Source organism: Littorina saxatilis, linkage group LG11 (assembly GCF_037325665.1).
Source record: "Littorina saxatilis isolate snail1 linkage group LG11, US_GU_Lsax_2.0, whole genome shotgun sequence".
Taxonomy (NCBI): domain Eukaryota; kingdom Metazoa; phylum Mollusca; class Gastropoda; order Littorinimorpha; family Littorinidae; genus Littorina; species Littorina saxatilis.
Genome location: NC_090255.1, coordinates 34213209 through 34237324, shown reverse-complemented (window position 1 = coordinate 34237324; position 24116 = coordinate 34213209). Strand labels below are relative to the sequence as shown.

Below are 24116 nucleotides of genomic sequence, written 5' to 3'. Positions count from 1 at the left end.
GACAGCTACTTGACTAAATATTGTATTTTCGCCTTACGCGACTTGTTTCTGATTTGTAACGAAAAACTGTGTTTTTGTGCCACAGTTTGAAAACTGTGTTTTTGTGCCACAGTTTGATCGAGTCCTAATCACACTGCCTAGATAAGATGGAAGGCGAAAAGGGTCAAATGATCGAGCAAAAGGATCGTGCAAAAGGATCGATCCTTTGCGTTTGACCCTTTCCGCCCGACGCGCGCAAAGGGTCAAAATTAATGATCGAGCAAAAGGATCGTGCAAAAGGATCGATCCTTTTACACGATACTTTTGTACGAGCAGTTTCATCGCGCTGTTTCGGAAAATCATGGAACGGATCAGCACAAAGAACGAATCTAGAAAGTAAAGTAAGTAGATTACGTGTTCTGATGCGGCGTGAAGGAGCATGAAATATCAAGAGAAATAAAAAAAAAATTCTTCTTGTTTTAGCGAGTAGGGCCTACATTTAGGGGTGTGTAGTTAAAATTACTGTGTGAAAAGTGTTTGGCACGAAGCGTTCGTCTGCAACAGATCTAGATGTGCCACTTTCAGCACGTGTACAGGAACGTGTACGGGTAACGTCATCAAATCTAGTTTTTACGTCACGCGTTTGAGCCGAGATCTGCAGTCTTGGTAAACAACGTATGATTTGGAACATTGGAGAAAAAAAGTGAGTCACGGGTGACGGAATATCTACACGTACACGTACATAGAGAATACTACATGGTTTGCTGTGTCGTACCAGATTTACACGAGTTGTTTTTTAAAATATTGAACTGCGCGCGGAAAAGGTCAAACGCGAAACTGAAGTATGCATCCTTTTACTCGATCGTTTTGCTCGATCATTTGACCCTTTTCACCTTCCATAACTGCCAGTCTACCTACGCAAGCAAGCGATCAATGCGCTGTTGAATAGTTCCGTGAAAGTCATTAAATTCTGCTAACACTTTGCAGCAGTTTATTTTTTTGGGAGTAAAATCAAGTAGGCTTACATAGTTATGCTGTTTCTCTGCTGAGGCGATATAAAGCCAGATACTTTCGGGTTCTTTTCATGTTTTGGTATCGCGAAGGAAATTTTCTTCCATCGTTTTTGAGTAGCAGCCTGTTTGAACGTCAAATACTGTATGAAGTTCGGTTTTCTGAGGCATAGATTGTAAGGAACCGCTTCTTGACATTCAAGGATGTGTGCTTTTGCTTGCGCGTGTTCTGTTTATGAAATGATATATATAGTTGATAATTGACCGAAAGATTGCAGAATTTTTGTCGAAGTTGCCGACCAGTCAAAATCTGGAAGGGACACAACCCTAGTCTTAAATGATGGTATGTGGGTCCATTTTGGCCTACTGCACACAGCCTTTAGCGTCAGAACCACAGTGGTCAGAACGTATTCACGTGGAATGTTAATTACTGTTTTGTGGGAGATGCAAACTCACGAACCACATGAGTTGGGTTTGGCTGGCAACACTAAAGGAATGCGTGGGCATCTGTGAGATAGTTCTGTAAAGCTTTTGACTGTTTGTATCGTAATCTGCGACAAAAAGACAAATCGTTGCTTCAGCAATGTGGTGACTCCTCCACTGAAACTTTAAGACAGTTTTTACGTACACAATGAAAAAGATAATTGCCTGTATCTTTTTTTTTTTTAGTGTTGCCTATCTCGTTTTAGTTACAAGCTGCAAACTGCATATCTCGATCGGTTGACAGCAGAATAAGCAAGAGAACAAGAGCTGGCAGCAACGTTTTCAATCAGCAAAACTGCTTAACAACCCCCAAAAGGCTTTTGCACATCTTCACAATCTCCAAACAAGTCGGTCGCCTCTGCTAAAAAGTGCCTAACTCAGAAACGAGAACGGTAGTTTTGCTTACGTAACCGTGGGAATGGTTTCCGATGGTCTGAGAGTTTGTACTCTCCAACACATGCCCGGTACCCGTCCTGTAGCCTCCCATATTGTCTCACTGCAGGAATGCCTAACACTGAGCTGAGGTATTTTTCTTATGAGCATTTTTTTGTTTGTTTGTTTGCTTAACGCCCAGCCGACGAAGGGCTATATCAGGGCGGTGCTGCTTTGACATATAACGTGCGCCACACACAAGACAGAAGTCGCAGCACAGGCTTCATATCTCACCCAGTCACATTATTCTGACACCGGACCAACCAGTCCTAGCACTAACCCCATAATGCCAGACGCCAGGCGGAGCAGCCACTAGATTGCCAATTTTAAAGTCTTAGGTATGACCCGGCCGGGGTTCGAACCCACGACCTCCCGATCACAGGGGCGGACGCCTTACCACTAGGCCAACCGTGCCGGTCTTCTTATGAGCATGATAAAATGAATTTGAATGCATCTCTAAGTTTCAGCATACGGTTTATTTATTTACAATTTTTTGATCATGTACCCCAGAGTATGTTTCCCCCACCCCCCAATTTTTTCTGAATTTATTTCGCAGATTGACATAGGTGTCAGTTACGAAATTAATGATATACAATACCAATACACAGCCTCGCAGTGACCTTACAATTAATCTTTTACTGCTGATAACTATGTTAAAGTCACCGACAAAACTTCGTTCTCAACTGTTTTTACATTTAGTCAAGTTTTGACTAAATGTTTTAACGTAGAGGGGGGAATCGAGACGAGGGTCGTGGTGTATGTGCGTGTGTGTGTGTGTGGGGGTGTGTGTGTGTGTGTGTGTGTGTGTGTGTGTGTGTGTGTCTGTCTGTCTGTGTGTGTGTAGAGCGATTCAGACTAAACTACTGGACCGATCTTTATGAAATTTGACATGAGAGTTTCTGGGTATGATATCCCCATACGTTTTTTTCATTTTTTTGATAAATGTCTTTGATGACGTCATATCCGGCTTTTCGTGAAAGTTGAGGCGGCACTGTCACGCCCTCATTTTTCAACCAAATTGGTTGAAATTTTTGTCAAGTAATGTTCGACGAAGCCCGGACTTCGGTATTGCATTTCAGCTTGGTGGCTTAAAAATTAGTTAATGACTTTGGTCATTAAAAATCTGAAAATTGTAAAAAAAATATTTTTTTTTAAAAACGATCCAAATTTACATTCATCTTATTCTCCATCATTTGCTGATTCCAAAAACATATAAATATGTTATATTTGGATTAAAAACACGCTCTGAAAATTAAATATATAAAAATTAATATGAAAATTAAATTTTCGAAATCAATTTAAAAACACTTTCATCTTATTCCTTGTCGGTTTCTGATTCCAAAAACATATAGATATGATATGTTTGGATTAAAAACACGCTCAGAAAGTTAAAACAAAGAGAGGTACAGAAAAGCGTGCTATCCTTCTGAGCGCAACTGCTACCCCGCTCTTCTTGTCAATTTCACTGTCTTTGCCGTGAGCGGGTGACTGACGATGCTACGAGTATGCGGTCTTGCTGCGTTGCATTGCGTTCAGTTTCATTCTGTGAGTTCGACAGCTACTTGACTAAATGTTGTATTTTCGCCTTACGCGACTTGTTGTCATTTCCTCTGGAGACATGCAGAAGAAGTGACAGAATGGTTACATGACGCCATTTCATGCATGGTGTGAAGTCTTTTCTAACTTTCTTTGACTTTTGAAGTAAAATGTTTCACTTTGAAATCGAGGGTCAAAAAGAGACGTCTTGTTGTTATGAATCAATATCGTACAGTCAGCAAAGTAATCCAACTCAGCACATAAAGCGGCAAGGCTGTAGAGTGTTGTTATGTGTTCGAAGAGATGTTCTTATCTCATGTCAAAACGCGAATATATCTCTGTTGGCTGACATGCTGACTAACATGAGGATAAATATAATGGAATAAGATATTTTCAAGAGGCTTCTTTACTGTACGATAATAATGATGATGGTGGTGGTGTTGATGAAGATGATGATGATGATGATGATGATGATGATGATGGCAACGTGTTACATAGCTGTTTGCCACTAGACGTCTGTGTCCATGTTCTTTATTATTTGGTCAAAGAGTGAAGCAAAGATAAGACGCTGGAATAGAAAGGTGTAGGTCACAAAGTACTACTTACTGCGGGGTGTTAGCCTGCATGACAAGTGATTTATGTGAGAGGGTCGAGACCGAGCTGGTATCCCTCTGTGTTAGGTGAGCCATCCATGGTGCCAGCTGAGAGTAGATATTATTATTATTATTATTATTATGAACATTTGTGCGCCTAATCTAAATATAGCCCTAGGCGCTTACAAAATATAAAATACATAGTGAACATTATACGAAACACAAATCGACAAGGACTCATACACTCGCAGACAGGCGCACAGCGAGAACGCGACGCACTCACTCATACCAACTACAGGCACATGCATTCTAGACGGAAAAACAGTCGTAAATAAATAAATAAAGTATTGGATACATAAAGTTTGTTGAGAGAAGAAGAATAGAGCTGGAAAGGGAAGAAGAAGGAGAAAGAAAGAGACAGATCAAGGACCAGCAGGAGAGGGTGATGTGTGGTCATTAACGGACTAGTGAGGGAAGAGGTGTGTTTTGAGTGAGGTTTTGAATGATTGCATAGATGTGGAGTGCCTGAGTGAATGCGGGAGTTGGTTCCAGATGGATGGGGCCTGGTAGGAGAAGGTGCGCTGGCCATATGTTTTGGTGCGTGCTGATGGTATCCTAAAAAGGCGGGTGTCTGCGGAGGATCTTAGGGAGCGAGAGGGGGAGTAGACATCAAGAAGGTCAGAAATATAGCTAGGGGTAAGCAAGTACGTTAAATCCCTTGGAGGGGCATTCGGAGTTCAGGATGCCGAGAAAATAGTTTCTAAGCATGTGTTATATTAAGAAATGCAGTGTTCTAGTGGTTGGGTTGAAAGGCAAGAGTACGAATATTATAGAGATAGCGTGGGAACTACTTTTGGGGGTTTATAAGGATGGGCCGTGAAGGTGGGGTAAATTTGATCTCGGCTTCAACAGGGAGACCACGACTCTATGTTTGAATAAAGTTCGCTTCATCTTGTCGACTCTGATGGTTCGGGTTGACAATGCGAGAATCCCTGAATGTGTGTGAAAGTGTCACAAACGGTAATAAAAATAAAAATAACACTACTACATGTATACCACTACTACTGTTACCGTTACTGCTACTACTACTACTACTATTACTACTACTACTACTACCAAGAAAGCGCAGTGGACCTGCGAAGAGAACATGTTCGTTTGGATCGACCTCTAATTGCTATTTTTGTTTTGCTTTTTTTTGTTTTGTTACCACAGCGTCATAGCACAAGGAAAAACGCTTTACGAACTTGCCAAGAAGAAGAACATACGGGTCACTTCCAGCATCGAGGATAACTTCCGGTTGGTGTTCGGCGACTATTGGATGCTCAACTTCTTTTTTCCTGCCCAGCTTCTCTTTAAACAGCTGAACGACGGACTACATTATGACGGTATAAAGGTGGGACCTGAACCCAAGACACAAGGTCGAGAGTCAGCGAGTAAAAACAGTTGATTGACCCGAGCTGAAAGAAATAACGATGCGTGGCTTAGTCACTGATTTCGATATATTCAATGTAGATTAGTGGGCTGTTACGATTGGCACGAAATGTGTGTGTGTGTGTGTGTGTGTGTGTGTGTGCGTGTGTGTGTGTGTGTGAGAGAGAGAAAGAGAGAGGGGGAGAGAGGAAGAGAGAGAGAGAGTTAGAGTGTATGTGTGTGTGTGAGAGAGAGAGAGAGAGAGAGAGAGAGAGAGAGAGAGAGAGAGAGAGAGAGAGCCTGAGAGAGAGAGAGAGAGCAATTGTCCTCCCATGGCGGGGGGCAGTCGTTTAGGGGGAAATTGTCCGGGGGGCAATTGACCGGGGGGCAATTGGCGTGCTTCCGAAAGACAGAGAGAGAGACAGAGAGAGCATTATTTTCAGTCTATAATTGGAAATGTTGAATCTCCTCAGGGTAAACTCGAATAAACCCAACATGACATTGTTTTACTTCTGTCAAATGTGTGTACACACACACAAACCATTGGAGATAGACGTGTGAAGCCAAGTCGGGCAAATGGTAAAGGAAGTATGTAAGTGTGTGTGTGTGTGTGTGTGTGTGTGTGTGTGTGTGTGTGTGTGTGTGAGAGAGGGCGCTCCGCGCTAAGTGTGTCCGCTGCTGAATATCAATAAAAAGAAACTTTTTCGTTGTCAGTGCGTTTATTTATGACGTGTATGTACCGTGCTGGTCTATTGTTGGAGTTTGAGCATGTCTGACAATTTTTCACTGAGTCACTGGTTACGTACTGCTTTGGAAATACACTGTTGATACAGATATATCACATGGCTTACACTGTTGATACAGATATATTACATGGCTTACACTGTTGATACAGATATATTACATGGCTTACACTGTTGATACAGATATATCACATGGCTTACACTGTTGATACAGATATATTACATGGCTTACACTGTTGATACAGATATATTACATGGCTTACACTGTTGATACAGATATATTACATGGCTTACACTGTTGATACAGATATATTACATGGCTTGCACTGTTGATACAGATATATCACATGGCTGGGCAATAACTATTGATTCGTTTTAAGTATTTTTGATAAGCTTCAATTCATATACAAATGCTCAATAACGGATTTTGGATGTTATATTGTACTGTACTTGTGGCCATTGTCACATATAAAACCAGGGAGTCACGTAAAGATGATATACATGTATAATTGTTGTTTGTGCCACTATCACTTTTATTTGTTAGTTTCCTACATTTCGTTTTACGTTACCCGTGGGTCAGAGGTACTGGAGACCTGTGGAAACTACCGCCTGCAATAGATTAGTTACATGTACAGTCATGTCAGATAGAGTTATGGTCGTATCCCATGTAAACGCCTGGTCGTATCCCATGTAAACGCCTGGTCGTATCTCATGTAAACGCCTGGTCGTATCCCATGTAAACGCCTGGTCGTATCCCATGTAAACGCCTGGTCGTATCCCATGTAAACGCCTGGTCGTATCCCATGTAAACGCCTGGTGGTATCCCATGTAAACGCCTGGTCGTATCTCATGTAAACGCCTGGTCGTATCCCATGTAAACGCCTGGTCGTATCCCATGTAAACGCCTGGTCGTATCCCATGTAAACGCCTGGTCGTATCCCATGTAAACGCCTGGTCGATTGTGTGCTGACTTACCGAGATGGTCTTCACGGGTAAGGAAGCACTTTAAATTAAGTTATGTCACGCTTTTTTTTTGCTGATGAAGACATAATGTCAAAACCGGTCCTTGTTCGTTGTGTTATTGAATAAATCCAAAAACAAAGAGACTGCCAAAGTTCCAAAATTCAGAATCAAAAACAAGAAAGGTAGTTTGTTGGAACGTTTGTTATTGACTTATTATTATTATTACTGTATCGTTTTGTCAATAACAAACGTTCCAACAACATACCTTTCTTGTTTTTCTATTCGTTGTGTTATTGTACATGTTACTGGTGAGTACATTTTCCTTGTTATCTTGCAGTCATTGTGTTAGGCCCCCCCCCCAAAAGTCTCTTTTTTCCCAAAACACCATATTTTTAAGTTATTTTACCAAAAAACAAAGACTATTTTTTTTATTTTTGTTTAATTTTTTTATATTTTTTTATATTTTTTCCCCCCCAAATGCCCAAAAAAAGTAGGGTCGCGCGAAAAAAAAGGGTCGGTCGGGATACCGTAAACACACTATTTTTTGTTGTTGGCCTTAAAGCATTTTGACTTCATTTGAGTTTTCTCTCTGTAATTTTACCCTTTGTTCCATGTATGTTGATGCATTGCTGATGCCTATTGATTGTGATTATCTCATTTGGTGTGGCATATAATTTTGTTAGCATTTCAGATTCTTGTCAAAATGAACATTATATTGTGACAATCCGTCCACGTCTGTGTTTGGTTAATTTTCTCAAATGTACAATTGTTTGCTCGGAAGATGAATACCCGGAAACATGTCGATGTTTGTGATTGTTATGCCCTACTTATCTTGAAAATACAATTGTGATTTTTCGTGCGCTTTAATTGTGGATTGTTCGGATTTTGTGTTTTTTGTTTTGCTACTTTAATTTAAAGAGAAAAGGATTGGGGGTGAGCTTACCACACACACACACACACACACACACACACACACACACACGCACGCACACACACACACGCAAACGCACGCACGCATGCACACACGCATGCGCACACACACGCACGCATACACTAACACACGCGCACGGCGACACATACGCACGCATGCACGCACAGAAGCACACACATCTTGCAAGCATACACGGAAGTATTATATATCTCGCAGGCGCCCAACATCCAAAACGGAACAGTTATCTAAAGAATCAGGAAACATTTCCAAAGAAAATGAGCTGCAAGCTATGTGTTAAATACTTTTGTTGTTGTTGTTATAAACGATAGGAATCTTCACCTTTAGTAAAAATGTTGAACACAGCGTGTGTGTGCAAAAGAGAGAGAGAGACAGAGAGAGAGAGAGAGAGAGAGAGAGAGAGAGAGAGAGACAGAGAGAGAGAGAGAGGGGGGGGGGGGGACAAGAAAAAACATATCAACACAACTGTAGGACCAAACAAACAAACAAACAAACAAACAGCAGCAGCAGCAAAATACAAAAAGGCCAACCAACTAACCAAGCAGACAAACCCAAAAGTGTTACATGCACTTTACCTTCTTGTCATTTTTCAGCTAATTCTAAAATGCTTTTGTTAACTTCATTATAATCACCCGCTGGGTAGTTTCGGCTTGCGCATTCGCCTGTGTCTGACAGTTCTGCTTTGCATAGCCGCGTGGAGTCACGGCTGTGATCAGTCTGCAAAATAGTTCCGTGGGAAACGGTCACGGTGGTGTTATCAGGTGAGCTTTTACATTCTCTGTAGCTGTAACATCAATGACTGTTATAAATTATGATGAGTGGCAGGATGACTTATATGCTTAAATAAACAAACTTGTACCAGTTAAAAATGAATAGTTTTGCAATTCTCATCAGTTGTAAAAGACGCTTTAAGCAGAATATGTTTTTAAAAATTTCCATGGTTTGTTTAAATATTTAATAAAAATTGAGCAAAACGATTACTGCACGCATTTTTGTACCCCAACTAAAACGTTCATTCCCGTGTCATTTCATTGAAAATGTATGAGCATTAAAGGCCCTTCTCTGGGCTTTCTGGCACACTTCCGGATCAACGATTTCTGGTATAGGTATCACGTGACCGCCGCCGAAGTAAGGGTGCCCCCAAAATCGACCTGACAAAAACGTAAAGTACCAATTAAAAATCGAAAAAAAAAATCAGAATAGGCTCAACTTGGCACTGTTTAAAACGAGGAGAAAGACAAATCAATTATCTATTCAGAACAGGTTGTTTTGTTTTTTTTATCTTGCGTACATGCGTATCTCTTGTGTTATTCTACTGATGCAGGTGTGGAGCGCATGAGCAGTAGAAAACGAGAGGCGGCGGTCACGTGATACTTGTAACAGAAATCTTTGATCCGAAAAGTGTGCTAAGTAGCCAAGTGAAGGGCCTTTAATGGCACATACTGTTTGAATAACGTGACACGGGAATGAATGTTGTAGTTGGGGTACGAAAATGGGTGCAATAATGTTTTTGCTCAGTTTACATAACACGAACCTAGTGTAAAAGGAATGACTATGTCTAAACGCCTTACTCTTCTGTCTCCCTCCTAAAAGGTACACCCATCTATACATTATACATTCCTTACTATTGAATAGTTCTCATTACCTGTTTTTCTTGTTGTTCATTTATTGTGTGAAAAGTAGATGATGAGAGACCCAATGTTTGAGAACGACAGTCCAATACAAAGATTCTTCTTTAAATGCACATCTATTCCCATGTAAAATATCATGTTAATCAACCAACACATAGTTGTCCCATCCTGAACTCAGGTCAAAATGAGTTCGGCTCATTCTCTCCCTGACCGGACGCTACAGTCCTACGCGAATCTATCAAAACAAAAATACAGAGTTATCTCCCATATGGTTTTCGCGAGCACTGATCTAAATTAGAGACGAGACGAAAATGATTGCAGATTGGCCGACTTCGACAGTCATCTCCGTTCTGTGCTTCACAGTTATGATAAAGACATCGTTCTAAGGTAAAAACAAGTCGAAATTTTGGGACTGCTGCCGGAAGCAGACCGTAATATATGGTTTCATCCCTGTCAACTGGTTACAGAAAAAATCGTCTGCTCCAGTTAGTGCCGAAACCAAACGGTTGATTATCACGTGACACTTTTGCCATATTTAGAGTTGTTTGCACAGTAAATACAGCCGAGAAAAATAGCTCGCTTGAAACTGTCTTACATATCAATTCCTTTGTAATTTAAAAATTACAAAACACCATGAAAAATCATTATCGACGATCGCGAATCTGCTTATATCAATAATACATTACAAAAAGCTCTAACTATGTAAAAAAAATCGGTCAAGGAAACTCAAGGCATCCTGTCAGGGAGAGAATGAGCCGAACTCATTTTGACCTGAGTTCAGGATGATAGTTGTCCAGGCTAATACATGGGATACAAGCATCTTTTCACTTGGACATATATACACAATCAACCGTCTGACTGCTTCTAGTACCGCAACACGGTGGCCTAGTGGTAAGGCGTCCGCCCAGTGAGCGGGAGGTCGTGTGTTCGAACCTAAGACTTTAAAATTGGCAATCTAGTGGCTGCTCCGCCTGGCGTCTGGCATTTTGGGGTTAGTGCTAGGACTGGTTGGTCCGGTGTCAGAATAATGTGACTGGGTGAGACATGAAGCCTGTGCTGCGACTTCTGTCTTGTGTGTGGTGCACGTTAAATGTCAAAGCAGCACCGCCCTGATATCACCCCTCGTGGTGGACTGGGCGTTAAGCAAACAAACAAACAAACAAACAAACTGCTTCTAGTGAATAGTGACAACATTTGTGAATTCATTTTTAGGATTAAAATAGCAATCAGTTACGACATTATTTCAGGAAAAGGGATAGGATTCATATAGTCCTGTGAGGTTATCCTCATGGAAACTCGGGCTGCTTTCTCCCTGGGGAAAGCGAGCTACTGTATATACGGCGCTACCCATTTGTTAGGTTTTTTCCCTGCATGCGTGTATTTATGTTTCCAAGCCCTGAGACTTTCGCTGTGTACTTGGGTTCTTTGTCGTGCGCATGCGTGCACACGGGGGTGTTCGGACACCGAGGAGAGTCTGCACAAAGTTGACTCTGGGAAATGAATCCCTCGCCGAACGTGGGGTTCGAACCCACGCCGATAGCGACAACTGGTTTTGAAGTTAGCGCCGCTACCGACTGAGCTATTTCACCGCCCTTAGACACTGGTGTAAGAAGCTCGACGGAACTACAGAACATGCACGCCACTGCATCTTTTGCGCAGTTTTGATTTGACAACAGTAACATATTGCAACAGACTACATGTGATTTCAGTTGTAAGAATAACCAAGTCACAGGAAAACTGTGCTTAAAATGTTTCATAGCTGTATTGCTAATTATTTAGGAAAAAACTGTTCATGGTCCACTAGGTTTCAACAACTTGAGAACAAAAACAAAACATACCAACAAAAACTCCGCGTGATCATGTAATCCAGTTAGGAGCACGCCTTCAAAGCATCCCATCCACCAGTACTTTCCTTGTTTTAAGTCTTTCTTTGGACGAGCGCAATAGTCTAGTGGTTACGACGTGCTGCACATTGTGGCTTAAGGGTGGACATAGTTAAATTATGTGCAGACCTGCAAGTTATCTCTTTCGTGTGTAGGCTACACACCATGCAGCACAAGATGAAATACGCACACACAGAGCCTGTAATCCACGTTAGAGGTCGGTGGGGTTTAGAAACAGGAACATACCACGCATGCATCCCCCCTAAACAGAGTATGACTGCCCAAATGAAGAGGAAAAACGGCCATAATCGTAAATGCCCAATCATCTGGAGCTGCAGCCCGTGACACAGTTCTATGAAGAAAAAAAAGAAGACTTTATTTGGTGTGTTTCAATCTTGTCTGTCGCGTTCAAATACAAGTAAGCACAAATAAACAAGTAAACACAGGTTTTGTCATTTTTGACATAAAAATGTGTTAAATGAGTGATGCATAGTCTTCAATTACTCTTCAGCTAATACACAATTAATGTGTTTCGAGTAAAAAAGATGCATCGGATTTCAACAACTCATTGTTACCATGTCATAAGGAAAAAGTTAAGAAATGGGTGAGCAGTTTCAAGAGTGGGGCCGGCAAACCGCATGAAGTATCATCTGGCTGGCAACACTAAAGCTATGGGTAGGCATCTGTGAGATAGTTGTGCAAGGGCGGATCAATTCACTTTGGAGGGGGGGGGGGGGGTTACAAAATGACTGCGAAGATACAAGATGACGGCTTCGGCGCCTAAGCCTCTAGGGGGGTCCGGGGGCATGCCCCCCCCGGACATTTTTTTTATCCAAAGAAGCAAAATAGAGCTATCTGGTGCATCCTGAGCCAGTTAAACATACAGATACCAAGTGTGTCATATAATGTTATTGTTTACGAAAAAAAAAAAGTAACAGGTGCTGGTTGTACGATCCACTTCGTTGTTGTCTTCCTTGGGACACGATTCTGCAAGAAACAAAACTTTACATCTGATAAAAAAAAGAAGAAAAAAAAAAGCGAAAAAAATCATTTATCGCATGCAAAGTCATAATATGTTTGGATACAGGGGAGCAATCCAAATCCCATGACGAGTTTAAAACCTGTTTCCGTAACATTGCGTTACATCTGAACAAATACGTGCAAGGATCCCACATTTTGCCTGAAGTACGTCTCTAGTATGTTGTTAAAATATTCTGAAAGTTTCAAAGCAATCCACCGAGTCATTGTTGAAATACGGCGTTATTTGTCACAATATCTCTAAAAATGACGAAAAACTCCCTTTGTGGACCAATATTGCGATAGACACCTGCATAATTAGGAATAGCATATCACACGTAATACACAAGCTAGCTAAACAAAACAACCTTTTGTGGGTAGATAATTGATTTGGCTTTCTTCTCGTATAAACAAGTTGCAAAGGTTTGCCTATTGTGAATTTTGTACGATTTTTAATTGGGCCCTTTCGTTTTTGTCCAGTTGATTTTGATGGTACCCTTATTTGACTGGCGGTCACGTGATTCAAAGGCGATCCAGATACATGTAGTCAAGTAAACGTTCTGTACTTGCATATACAGTTTGGATGAAATGAAAAGGAAATTAATGCCTTCATTTGTGACACACACACACACACACACACACACACACACACACACACAAACACACACACACACACACACACACACACAAACACACACACACACACACACACACACACACACACACACACACATACACACACACACACACACACACTTTGTATTTACTAGACTCTTAAATAAGACTTAGACAAAGGACAAAACAACGCCTAAAGGGCAGACATGGCACGGAAATAAAGTTTTGTTTCAAGGTTCTTGATTAGAGTGTTCTTTGTCATTGAAAGTGATATTTGTATGAATTATTGGTCAAAATGGAAGTTTGTTGTGACTTGTTTTGGATAAAACATGTAGTTTTGGGGATCGACCCATCTTCCAGAAAAAGAATACTTTGCAGAATGTTTTGTTTTATTCTAAAAAGGTCCCTAGATGCAAGATCAGAGCAAAGTTTTCAATTGTATGAACAGGTTTGATTTGTTCGTAGATATCATAAGCATACAATAAATTTCAGAAAAAAGGCAAGTTTTTGTACTTTGACAGAATTTCTAAAATCATTCCTTGGTAATTCTTAAAATGTCTCTCTTTTACTGCACAAAAACACTATTTCTGGTCAAAATCTGTTGCAATAATTGTTTGGCCAAGTTTATTCAAAGGAAAAGGGAAGAATGCATCAACGTTGAACCCATTTCCATTTAGCTCTGAAATTGTAGTGTTTTTTTCTCACCACATTCCTATTATGGTTTTTGGCAGAGTGCATAAGAAGCATTGAAATCTAAGAGAAAATGATAGTGATTGACATTGGATCACTAACCCACGAGTCAGTCAACCAAAATGGGAGACGATTATTTCGCGACCAGATTAGCGGAATGCACTTGATGTTTTCGCAGGAAGGACTTTAGCAGAGGGCATTTACCATTCACAAAACTTGTCAATCCTTTGCTCACAAAGTCAAATATACTGATGAGCTGAGAGTGTTTCAAACCAGATAACTCGATATATACATTTATGCACACAGCGAGCAGTTTTCATTTGAATAGCCTCCCTTGAAAGCTTCTCTTGCAAAAACGCCGTTTTCCCGCCGATCGGGTCACAAAATTGGTGTCTGTCATTTGTTTCTCCATTTTTTCCCCATTTTCATTACTTTATTGTCCTATCGCTCGAAATTGATGAACTTGTCATTTTCTAGCGGTTTTCCGTAATTTGCATGAACATTAAATACAATTTGAATTACAAAAATGGGAGTGAAAGAAAATAGGTATTTCATATGCACCCTGTAAGTTCTACCACATAGTATCGTAACAGCATTTAAATCAGTCGAAACAATAAGCGATTGTCATTTTCCCTATAAAATCTGTGGTATTGTTTATAACAATGCATTGTGATGAGGCGATGACAACGGTCAAATCGACAACATACTTAAAGAGAAAGAAAAACACATGCACAAACCCTTCTTTGTTTGTCAGCAAAAATGTACAATACGTTTCCCCGTTTCCTTCATAATTGTACAACGTTAAGAATTAGGAATTATAAGGGACAAGTGAGGGATGTGTGGAAGGGGAGGGTCGAGCCGGAAGGATTTTATTTGTCCAAGAGATCATCGGTTGCTTATTGCAATTAGGCCAATACTGTCTAGTTTCTTTATCAGTTCGCTTGCTTGGCAATGCTAAATAGGTGAAATGTACATAGAATGTATTGTACATTGATTATTGTACATCGAAGCAAACATGTGGCACGAGAGCAAAATTGAACTATCAATAAAATTCATCATACAGCAAATTAAGAATGATAGATATAACAAGACAGTTACTTTTGTTTCAAATCCGTTTCCCAACAACGCCGTTTCTGTTGAGAAACAATTCGTACAATTCTGAGTCAAAACTAAGTTGAAGTGCAATGCCTTTGACGTAGTCGTCAACAACCCCAGGCACTGCATACTCTCAGCGAACGTAAAATCGGTCATCCTTCACTCACACACACACACACACACACACACACACGTACCTAAAGTGTGGATGGTTACCTAAGAGGCGGCACTGGGTGTAGTGCCTTTCTAGTGCACTTGCACTACAACAGCACTGGGTGCAGTACTCGCTCCGGCATCGAAGAATTTTGCACTAAAAAATGCACAAAATTTGACCTATTTCGTCGCCTATAGAGGACGGAAAGAATGTCATTTTGAACATTGTTATGACATTCTTTCCGTCAAAAAAGTCAATTTAACGGTGTTAAATGAAGCGACCATCCACACAATTAGGTTGCCATCCAGAGTTTAGGTTGCCATCCACGTGTGGATGGTTGCCTTATGGTGATTTAGGCAACCAAACCTGTGGAAACGGGGGTACACACACACACACACACACACACACATACACACACACACACACACACAGACACACACACACAGACACACACAGACACACACACACACACACACACACACTCTTTGTATTTACTAGACTCTTAATTAAGACTTAGACAAAGGACAAAACAACGCCTTAAGGGCAGACATGGCACGGAAATAAAGTTTTGTTTCAAGGTTCTTGATTAGAGTGTTCTTTTTCATTGAAAGTGATATTTGTACGAATTATTGGTCAAAATGGAAGTTTGTTGTGACTTGTTTTGGATAAAACATGTAGTTTTGGGGATCGACCCATCTTCCAGAAAAAGAAAAATAATACTTTGCAGAATGTTTTGTTTTATTCTAAAAAGGTCCCTAGATGCAAGATCAGAGCAAAGTTTTCAATTGTATGAACAGATTTGATTTTTTGGTAGATATCATAAGCATACAATAAATTTCAGAAAAAAGGCAAGTTTTTGTACTTTGACAGAATTTCTAAAATCATTCCTTGGTAATTCTTAAAATGTCTCTCTTTTACTGCACAAAAACACTATTTTTGGTGAAAATACAAAATAGAGCAAGAAGATTGGACAGTTAGTCTAGAAAATGAATATGTCCCAATGACGGCACTGATGCTCAAAAATGATTCTGAGAAAACATCGGCAAGATATTTCAAAATGGTGTCGAACGTTAATAACATATTTTAAAAATAATCATTATATTGCAAGAAAGACAAAACGACAAAATGACATTGCACAATGATTATAATATGGTGTTCAAAGTACCCAATAATGCTGAGAACCCAAAACACGTTTTTGAAGCAAAATTCCGTCCCATCTCTGGCCTTAAATATAAAAGGAATCAGAAGAATCTAAAGCACATGCAAGTTGACCATGATTACAAAAATAAAAAGAATGTGTCTTTTTCTAAACACTTCTAAACAAAAATTTGCTGTGAACAAAAAGTTTGTATTGAAACTCCAAACTTTGGGCATGTAATTTTAAGCAAATGGTTGCTTTAAAGAGGTGGCGATTCTGTGAAAACGCTTCGGTCAGACTTTCAAAATTCTTTATACTTTTATTCACAATAGATGTATAAACGTTTGACAGCACAAGATTCCTTTATCAGGGTTTTGTAGGGACTTCAATAAAACTGAAAAAGAAAGAAACATATAGATTTCCTTTTTTTCATTACATGCCGCAATTATTACGTCATTTGCAGAATGACGTCACGGCATTGACTTTATTTTTTGTGATGAGTCAACACTTCAAACATATGCCGTTAGTTTTGCTTCAGACTTTGTACACTAAAAATGCATTATGAGCAGAATCATGTGTCTTTTAGTAAGTAACCCCCTTTTTTTAAGTCGAGCATTTTTGCAGGCAGTGACCCCCTTTGGGGACAAAATCTGTTATGAAAGCTACCATTAGAAGTTCTTTTGAGGCATGTTTAGAATAGCAGAGATACAATACTTCACAAAGCAGCTTTGCATATGGAGGATTCCCAAATGATAATAATTTACCTATTTATGCCACTCAGATCACGGACTATGAGCTGAACTTTATTTTACAAGGATTAAAACTTAAGGAAAGGCCTTTTTCATAAAATGTGTCATTGAGACGTATTAACACACACACACAGACACACACCCACACACACCCACACCCACACCCACACACACACACACACAGACACACACCCACACACACCCACACCCACACCCACACACACACACACACATCTAGCTAACTGTCGCTGTTTTGAATTGTTGGAAAAGCGATGGGAGGCAATGCGAAAACAGAAAGTCAGCTTTATTCCGGAGCAAATGTTTAGAGAATTATGGTTCAACAAACGTTGCCAATATGAATAATAGAATAAAAGACCAAAACGTACTTTACTCACGTGTTTACGAAGACGATACAATTCACAATGCTTGACGCTTCGACCCGAGGTTGTTTCTCACGAACACGAAACAAAGCGGGCAAGAAAATAAGACAGACCGTCTCTCATATGGTTTTACTCTGATGAATCATCTAAATTTCTATCATTTTCCCCAGACAGTTTTCTAAAACAGATAGTCATCTTATATACTTAATTCAGGAATGGTTTTCCGGGCATTACCGTACACCAAACGTTGTCAATACAGTTTTACTCAGATGAATCATTGATAATTGTTCCCAGCCTTTTTTTCATGCCAAGTAAACCCATGTGTTTTTTTGTTAATTTCTTGCTTATTTGTTTGGGCTAATTTGCTTATAGCTTGTTTTTTTGTTTGACTTTTACCTTGTTCGCACTATATTTTTGTTTTTTTGATTTTTGTCGGTTTGTTGGTTGTTTTATTTTGTTTCTTTCTCTAAGATTTGTTCTACAGGGTGACACGAAAAAAACAGATCCCACCAAAAGTTTAATATTTTCTGAAATAATCAGCCGATTCTTTTATTTTTTCAGGTGAGCCAAGCTGAAATGATGTTCTAACAGCCCACCAAGTTTGAGCTTCAAGATGTCATGGACAACGGAGCATAAGACATTTATAGTCGAGGCCTATTTTCGCCGGCGAACAGATTTGCTCGGGCTGCGCACAACAGACTCTCTGACTGAATCAATATTCCTCGGTGTCCTTGCTGATTTAGGTCGACCAGAGTGGGATCCCCTGTTAGGGTTTTTACTATTGAGGTTATTGACAGTCCCATGGTCTCTGAACTTATCCCTCCATCCATAGATAACTGATTTAACAGGAAAGTCTCTACGTCCAAACTGTCTTTTGAATTCCAGTTGAGCAGCGTGGATAGAATTCGACCGAAAATAGGCCTCGACTATAAATGTCTTATGCTCCGTTGTCCATGACATCTTGAAGCTCAAACTTGGTGGGCTGTTAGAACATCATTTCAGCTTGGCTCACCTGAAAAAATAAAAGAATCGGCTGATTATTTCAGAAAATATTAAACTTTTGGTGGGATCTGTTTTTTTCGTGTCACCCTGTAGAACTGTTTAAAGGTATATACCTTTCTCCCCATATAAATACAAATCCAGCGCGCTACCGACTGAGCTACATCCATTTTCATTTTCATTTCATTATCATTACTTTGTTGTCCCATCGCTGGGAAATTCGGGTCGCTTCCTCCCAGTGGAAAGCTAGCAGCAACGGAGTCGCGCTACCCAGGTGTCTGCGTGTTTAGGTGTATTCAGCCACCTGCACTTATGGCAGAATGACCAAGGTCTTTTACGTGCCATTGTGATGACACGGGGGTGGGACATGGCTTCCGTCTCTGGGTCTGCACATAAAGTTGACCCGTGTCCGTCCCGGCCCGAATTCGAACCTGCGACCTTTCGATCACAAGTCCAGTGCTCTACCAACTGAGCTACCGGGCCCCCGCCCTTTCCCACAAACAAGCATTTACTTCTAGTGAGAAAAAAAAGTTCAAACAAAGATTTTGAATAGAGTTCTAGAGAAACATAAAATGGAGTTACAAAAAGCTAAGGACAGATTTCATTTTCAAAGTGATTACACGTGAGAAAAAAGAAACCTCTCTATTCAATAGTTCTACCAAAAACATACAAACTTCCAATTCAATTACACCGCTCTGCCTGTATTCGCTGGCTTTTCTTTTTCACTATTTGCGTTTTTTCTGTGACCGTCAGATTGTTGTGCTTGCTTTTTAATGGCGCAGGTTATTAAATGCAATTATTCTAATTTTACAAAATGATGAGGCGCGGGTCTTTTACGTCTACCATTTTTCGGAAGTATTTAAGTTCTACAGTTGCACTGATTTTAAGATACGATGTCTAAAATCGTTATAAATAAATAGCGGAAAGGCAACACAAAGACACGAAGCAACTAAAATAAAAAAACGGAAAAGAAAGAATGCCGAGTTTTTGAGTGCATACATATTAAAAATGACAAGATGATGTCCGGGTTAAGGAGAGCGTAAAATGCTGGTTTATTTGTCTAACAGTCCGTTTCGACTTGTGTTCTATTGTTCAGATGTTTCGAAACACGTGCAGAAACGCACTTCATGACCTAATCTTTCTTGTTTTAACCACACACACTCAACAACAAAAAAAGATTAGAAAAAAGACAGAAATGCAAGGGGAAAGTAAATTTCAAAAAGACAAAAGCACAAACAAAGAAGAACAAAGACGGGAAAAATATGAAACAGGAAGGGAGGAAAGTAAGGAAGTAAGAAGGAATGACAGACAGAAAGAAAGAAAAGACAAACGAAAGAACATAGAAAGAAAGAAAGAAAACAAGTGATAAAATTGCAGGCTGAAAGAAAGAAAGAAAGAAAGAAAGAAAGATAGACTGACAGACAGGCAGACTGAAATAAAACCAGTCGCGTAAGGCGAAAAAACAATATTTAGTCAAGTAGCTGCCATTTTTCAGCAAGAGCGTATACTCGTAGCATCGTCAGTCCACCGCTCATGGCAAAGGCAGTGAAATTGACAAGAAGAGCGGGGTAGTAGTTGCGCTAAGAAGGATAGCACGCTTTTCTGTACCTCTCTTTGTTTTAACTTTCTGAGCGTGTTTTTAATCCAAACATATCATATCTATATGTTTTTGGAATCAGGAACCGACAAGGAATAAGATGAAAGTGTTTTTAAATTGATTTGGACAATTTAATTTTGATAATAATTTTTATATATTTAATTTTCAGAGCTTGTTTTTAATCCGAATATAACATATTTATATGTTTTTGGAATCAGCAAATGACGGAGAATAAGATAAACGTAAATTTGGATCGTTTTATAAATTTTTATTTTTTTTTTAACAATTTTCAGATTTTTAATGACCAAAGTCATTAATTAATTTTTAAGCCACCAAGCTGAAATGCAATACCGAACCCCGGGCTACGTCGAAGATTACTTGACCAAAATTTCAACCAATTTGGTTGAAAAATGAGGGCGTGACAGTGCCGCCTCAACTTTCACGAAAAGCCGGATATGACGTCATCAAAGACATTTATCAAAAAAATGAAAAAAATGTTCGGGGATTTCATACCCAGGAACTCTCATGTCAAATTTCATAAAGATCGGTCCAGTAGTTTAGTCTGAATCGCTCTACACACACACAGACAGACAGACAGACAGACAGACACACACACACACACACACACACACACACACACACATACACCACGACCCTCGTCTCGATTCCCCCCTCTACGTTAAAATATTTAGTCAAAACTTGACTAAATATAAAAAGCAAGGAAGAAAGCAGCACACACACACACACACACACACACACACACACACACACACACACACACACACATACGCACATCCACACGCACGCACGCACGCAAGCAAAACACGCACACACACACCCGTACGCACATTCACACGCACGAACGCACGCACGCAAGCAACACACACACACACACACACACACACACACACACACACACACACACACACACACACACACACACGCACAACCAACCAAATACTGCACGGAATTCAGAGAATAGATAGGCCTAATACATTTTGGTTTTAACAAGGCTTTGTTTTGGACTCTGCTTTCCCTTCTCATATAGTATTTTGTATGTTTCTTTTTTTTTTGTTTAAATATTATTTTTCATTGTTATTGACATGATTGTTCTTGTGTAAACAACTTACCCGCAGAATGTATCTCTCATTTGTATTTCGCAACATCATTACATGTTCTGCTCGTTTTGCTACCATGTAACATGTATTACATTTGCAACAGGTGCAACTTACATGAACTTCAGTGGAAGAGTTTTCTCATTCGTTTGTGTAACACTCTTTTTGAATGCAAATGACATTCAATGTCGCAACGATTTTCATTCATCTTTACTATGTTTCATTCTTCTCTTTCATTTCAGCGGCAGACGACAAAGTTAGGTGTTTGCGAAACATCATGGCACATCTGAACGGATTCTACCTTCTCCTGGCAGCATGTTGCTATCTCCTTATCCCCTTCCTCTGTAAACCCTCTGCCGCTACTACGAGAAAGTTTTTTTCCTGCCAGATCCCCGGCTTTAAGGGAGGTAAGCCTTACGACTGTTATCATGGAAAGTGCTGGTGCACCAAGACCAGGGCAAACTGCTCGCACAACAATGGCGGACTGTTGTTTGTCCCCAAGCTGCCACGTGGCATTCAGTTCTTGGATCTCTCCTACAACAACCTTTCAACAATCCCGGAAGATTTCTTCGCTAATGTCACTGCCATCACTTCGCTTTCACTCAGTACCAACAAGCACCTCACCAACATTAGCGATGGAGCATTTAGACAGCTGAAGCGGTTGGAAGTTTTGTTTTTTGATAACAATTTCCAGCTGCCGGAAACGATCAAGCCTGTCTTTGAAACGAAAACTTTAAAGTGCGTTGATTTAAGACACGGGAGACTGAATAATCTTCCAGAAAACATTTACGATTCTGTAAACTTGGAAGAAATGTATTTTCACGACAATTACCTCGGAGACCTGAACCTATCTCGCTTTGAAAACCTGCGAAAACTTCGGGTATTGGACTGGGCAGGCAACTATGCCCATACCTTCTCTGCAGGACATTTGAAGAGCCTACAAATGCTGGATCTTTCCTCGAACCAGCTTACTTTTTTCCCGCACGCTTGCAGAGCCTCGGGTTCCGGATCACTTCTCCCTCGTCTAAAATGGCTCAACCTCAAGAACAATGGAATCGACTCCATTCTCCCCGACGAACAAGTGTGTCTGCCATTGCTGCAGGACTTAGAGCTTACCGGAAACCATTTTGCTAAGCTACGGTCCAACTTGTTTCACACTGATCGCTTTCCTGTCTTGACAAACTTGTACCTGGAGAGTATGCAACAACATTTGGCTCACGTCAACAATTTCACTTTCAACAATACGCATCTGCAGAAGATCTCTCTCATGTACAGTGGCCTCAAGTTTGCTGATGAAAACACCGTTGACTTGGACAGTTTTGCCGGGTGCCCCGGTCTCCTTTCTCTTCAGCTCAGTGGCAATGTGTTCAGCGGGCTATCCGACGATAGATTTCTTCGTTTGTTTGGACACCTGACAGAAACCGATACCATTTTTCTGGGAAGGACTTCACTTGAAAAAATCACGCCCAAAACCTTTGCTAACTTCCCTCGATTAAAAAAGCTGTATCTTTATATGAACAAAATCCATGAGATTCCCGATGCAACGTTTGCCAGCAATCCAAAGCTCCGCGAGTTAAACTTGAACGACAATCAACTCAAAATTGTGACGGAAACAACATTCACCAAAGCAAACCGCGAAAAGTTGAGAATTTTAGACCTTAGTGGGAACCCGTTTTCCTGTGACTGTGACCTGCGATGGTTCAGTGACTGGCTGAGGAGCAACAAAACACTCTTCAAACACTCCCGCTCATCCTACACGTGTTCCAACCTTCACCAGGAGGTGGCTTCCTTCAGCGTGCCTGACCAGGCTTGTCTGCTGTCTCGCGACACGAGCGAGTTTATTGTGGTCAGTGTCTCTCTATTGCTGATGACTATGACTGCTGTGTCCACTGTCTTTCGATATCGCTGGCATCTCCGTTTGGTACTGTACGAAGTATTTAGAGGGAGAAATGACGACAGAAGACGTCGCCTGGAGGAAGGCAACTTTGACTATGACGTCTTCGTGTCCTACGCCTCTGAAGATCTGCCCTGGGTCCGTGAGCACCTCATGCCGGAGCTGGAGGACCGCCTGGGGCTGAGGCTGTGTGTCCACGAGAGAGACTTCATCCCCGGCAAGAACATCGTGGAGAATATCGCAGACTGTGTGGAGAGCAGCAAGAAGATCCTGATGGTATTTTCCAACGACTTCGTTCAGAGCCAGTGGTGTCAGTTCGAGCTGGCCTTCTGTCTGCGTCACGCTATGGACACCGATGACACTTTGATTTTAGTGTGTGTGGATGACGTGGCGTCACGTGACCTGACGCCATCCATGATGGCGGTGATGAAGACCACGACCTACATCCAATGGGTTGATGACCGTGACGCCATAGCATCGTTCTGGGGGAGGATGCGAATGGCTCTCCAAGAAATTGTGCCGGACGGAGAACAGTAAAGGAGTCATGCGTGAGCAACGATTGCAGGAACATACAACTTTTGATCTGATGGCTCTGAATGGTTTTCAAAAGGTAAACTACTTTTCAATGAAAAGACTCTCAGTGCATTGAAACAATAGTTATTCGGCAGCTGATCAAAATACGATCTGATAAATTCTATATCAGATTGAAGCTAATTCAAACCGAAACGTTTATGAGGGGAATTACCGACCCAAAATGACTCCACTGACCCCATGTTCAAAACATGCTAAAAACTTGACATATAGGAATAGATTATACGTCTTGTCGGTCACATTCCATTGACATTTATATTTATGTTTCAAGACTATTTGTTCACATGATGTCGAAACGTGTGTGTGTATAATCAAGACAGCTTCTTGAAAGACAACCTCTGAAAACATTGCAACAATGCAGACGATTTAAGTTTGAACATGCAAGCATTTCACCCTGCATCAAAACACACGAGTATACATAGTAAGTTTTTGGAACATTAAATTTATGTCAAAACTAAACATAAACTAAC

General features: G+C 40.5%; 2 protein-coding genes across 2 annotated transcripts in view; both read left to right on the top strand.

Annotated features, from left to right (window-relative positions):
• Window positions 1-5682, top strand: part of LOC138980306 (palmitoyltransferase ZDHHC22-like) — an 18788-nt gene extending 13106 nt beyond the window's left edge. The window contains exon 5 of the mRNA XM_070353168.1: window positions 5246-5682. Within this exon, the coding sequence (XP_070209269.1) occupies window positions 5246-5480 (235 nt within the window). The 3' untranslated portion in view covers window positions 5481-5682. The remainder of the gene's footprint in view (window positions 1-5245) is intronic.
• A 3107-nt stretch (window positions 5683-8789) lies between these two features.
• On the top strand, window positions 8790-23901 carry LOC138980305 (toll-like receptor 13). The gene is made up of 2 exons (XM_070353167.1): window positions 8790-8859; window positions 21404-23901. Exon 2 carries the CDS (start codon window positions 21439-21441, stop codon window positions 23590-23592), a length of 2154 nt encoding a protein of 717 aa, XP_070209268.1. The 5' UTR covers window positions 8790-8859; window positions 21404-21438; the 3' UTR covers window positions 23593-23901.
• Window positions 23902-24116: the final 215 nt, after the last annotated feature.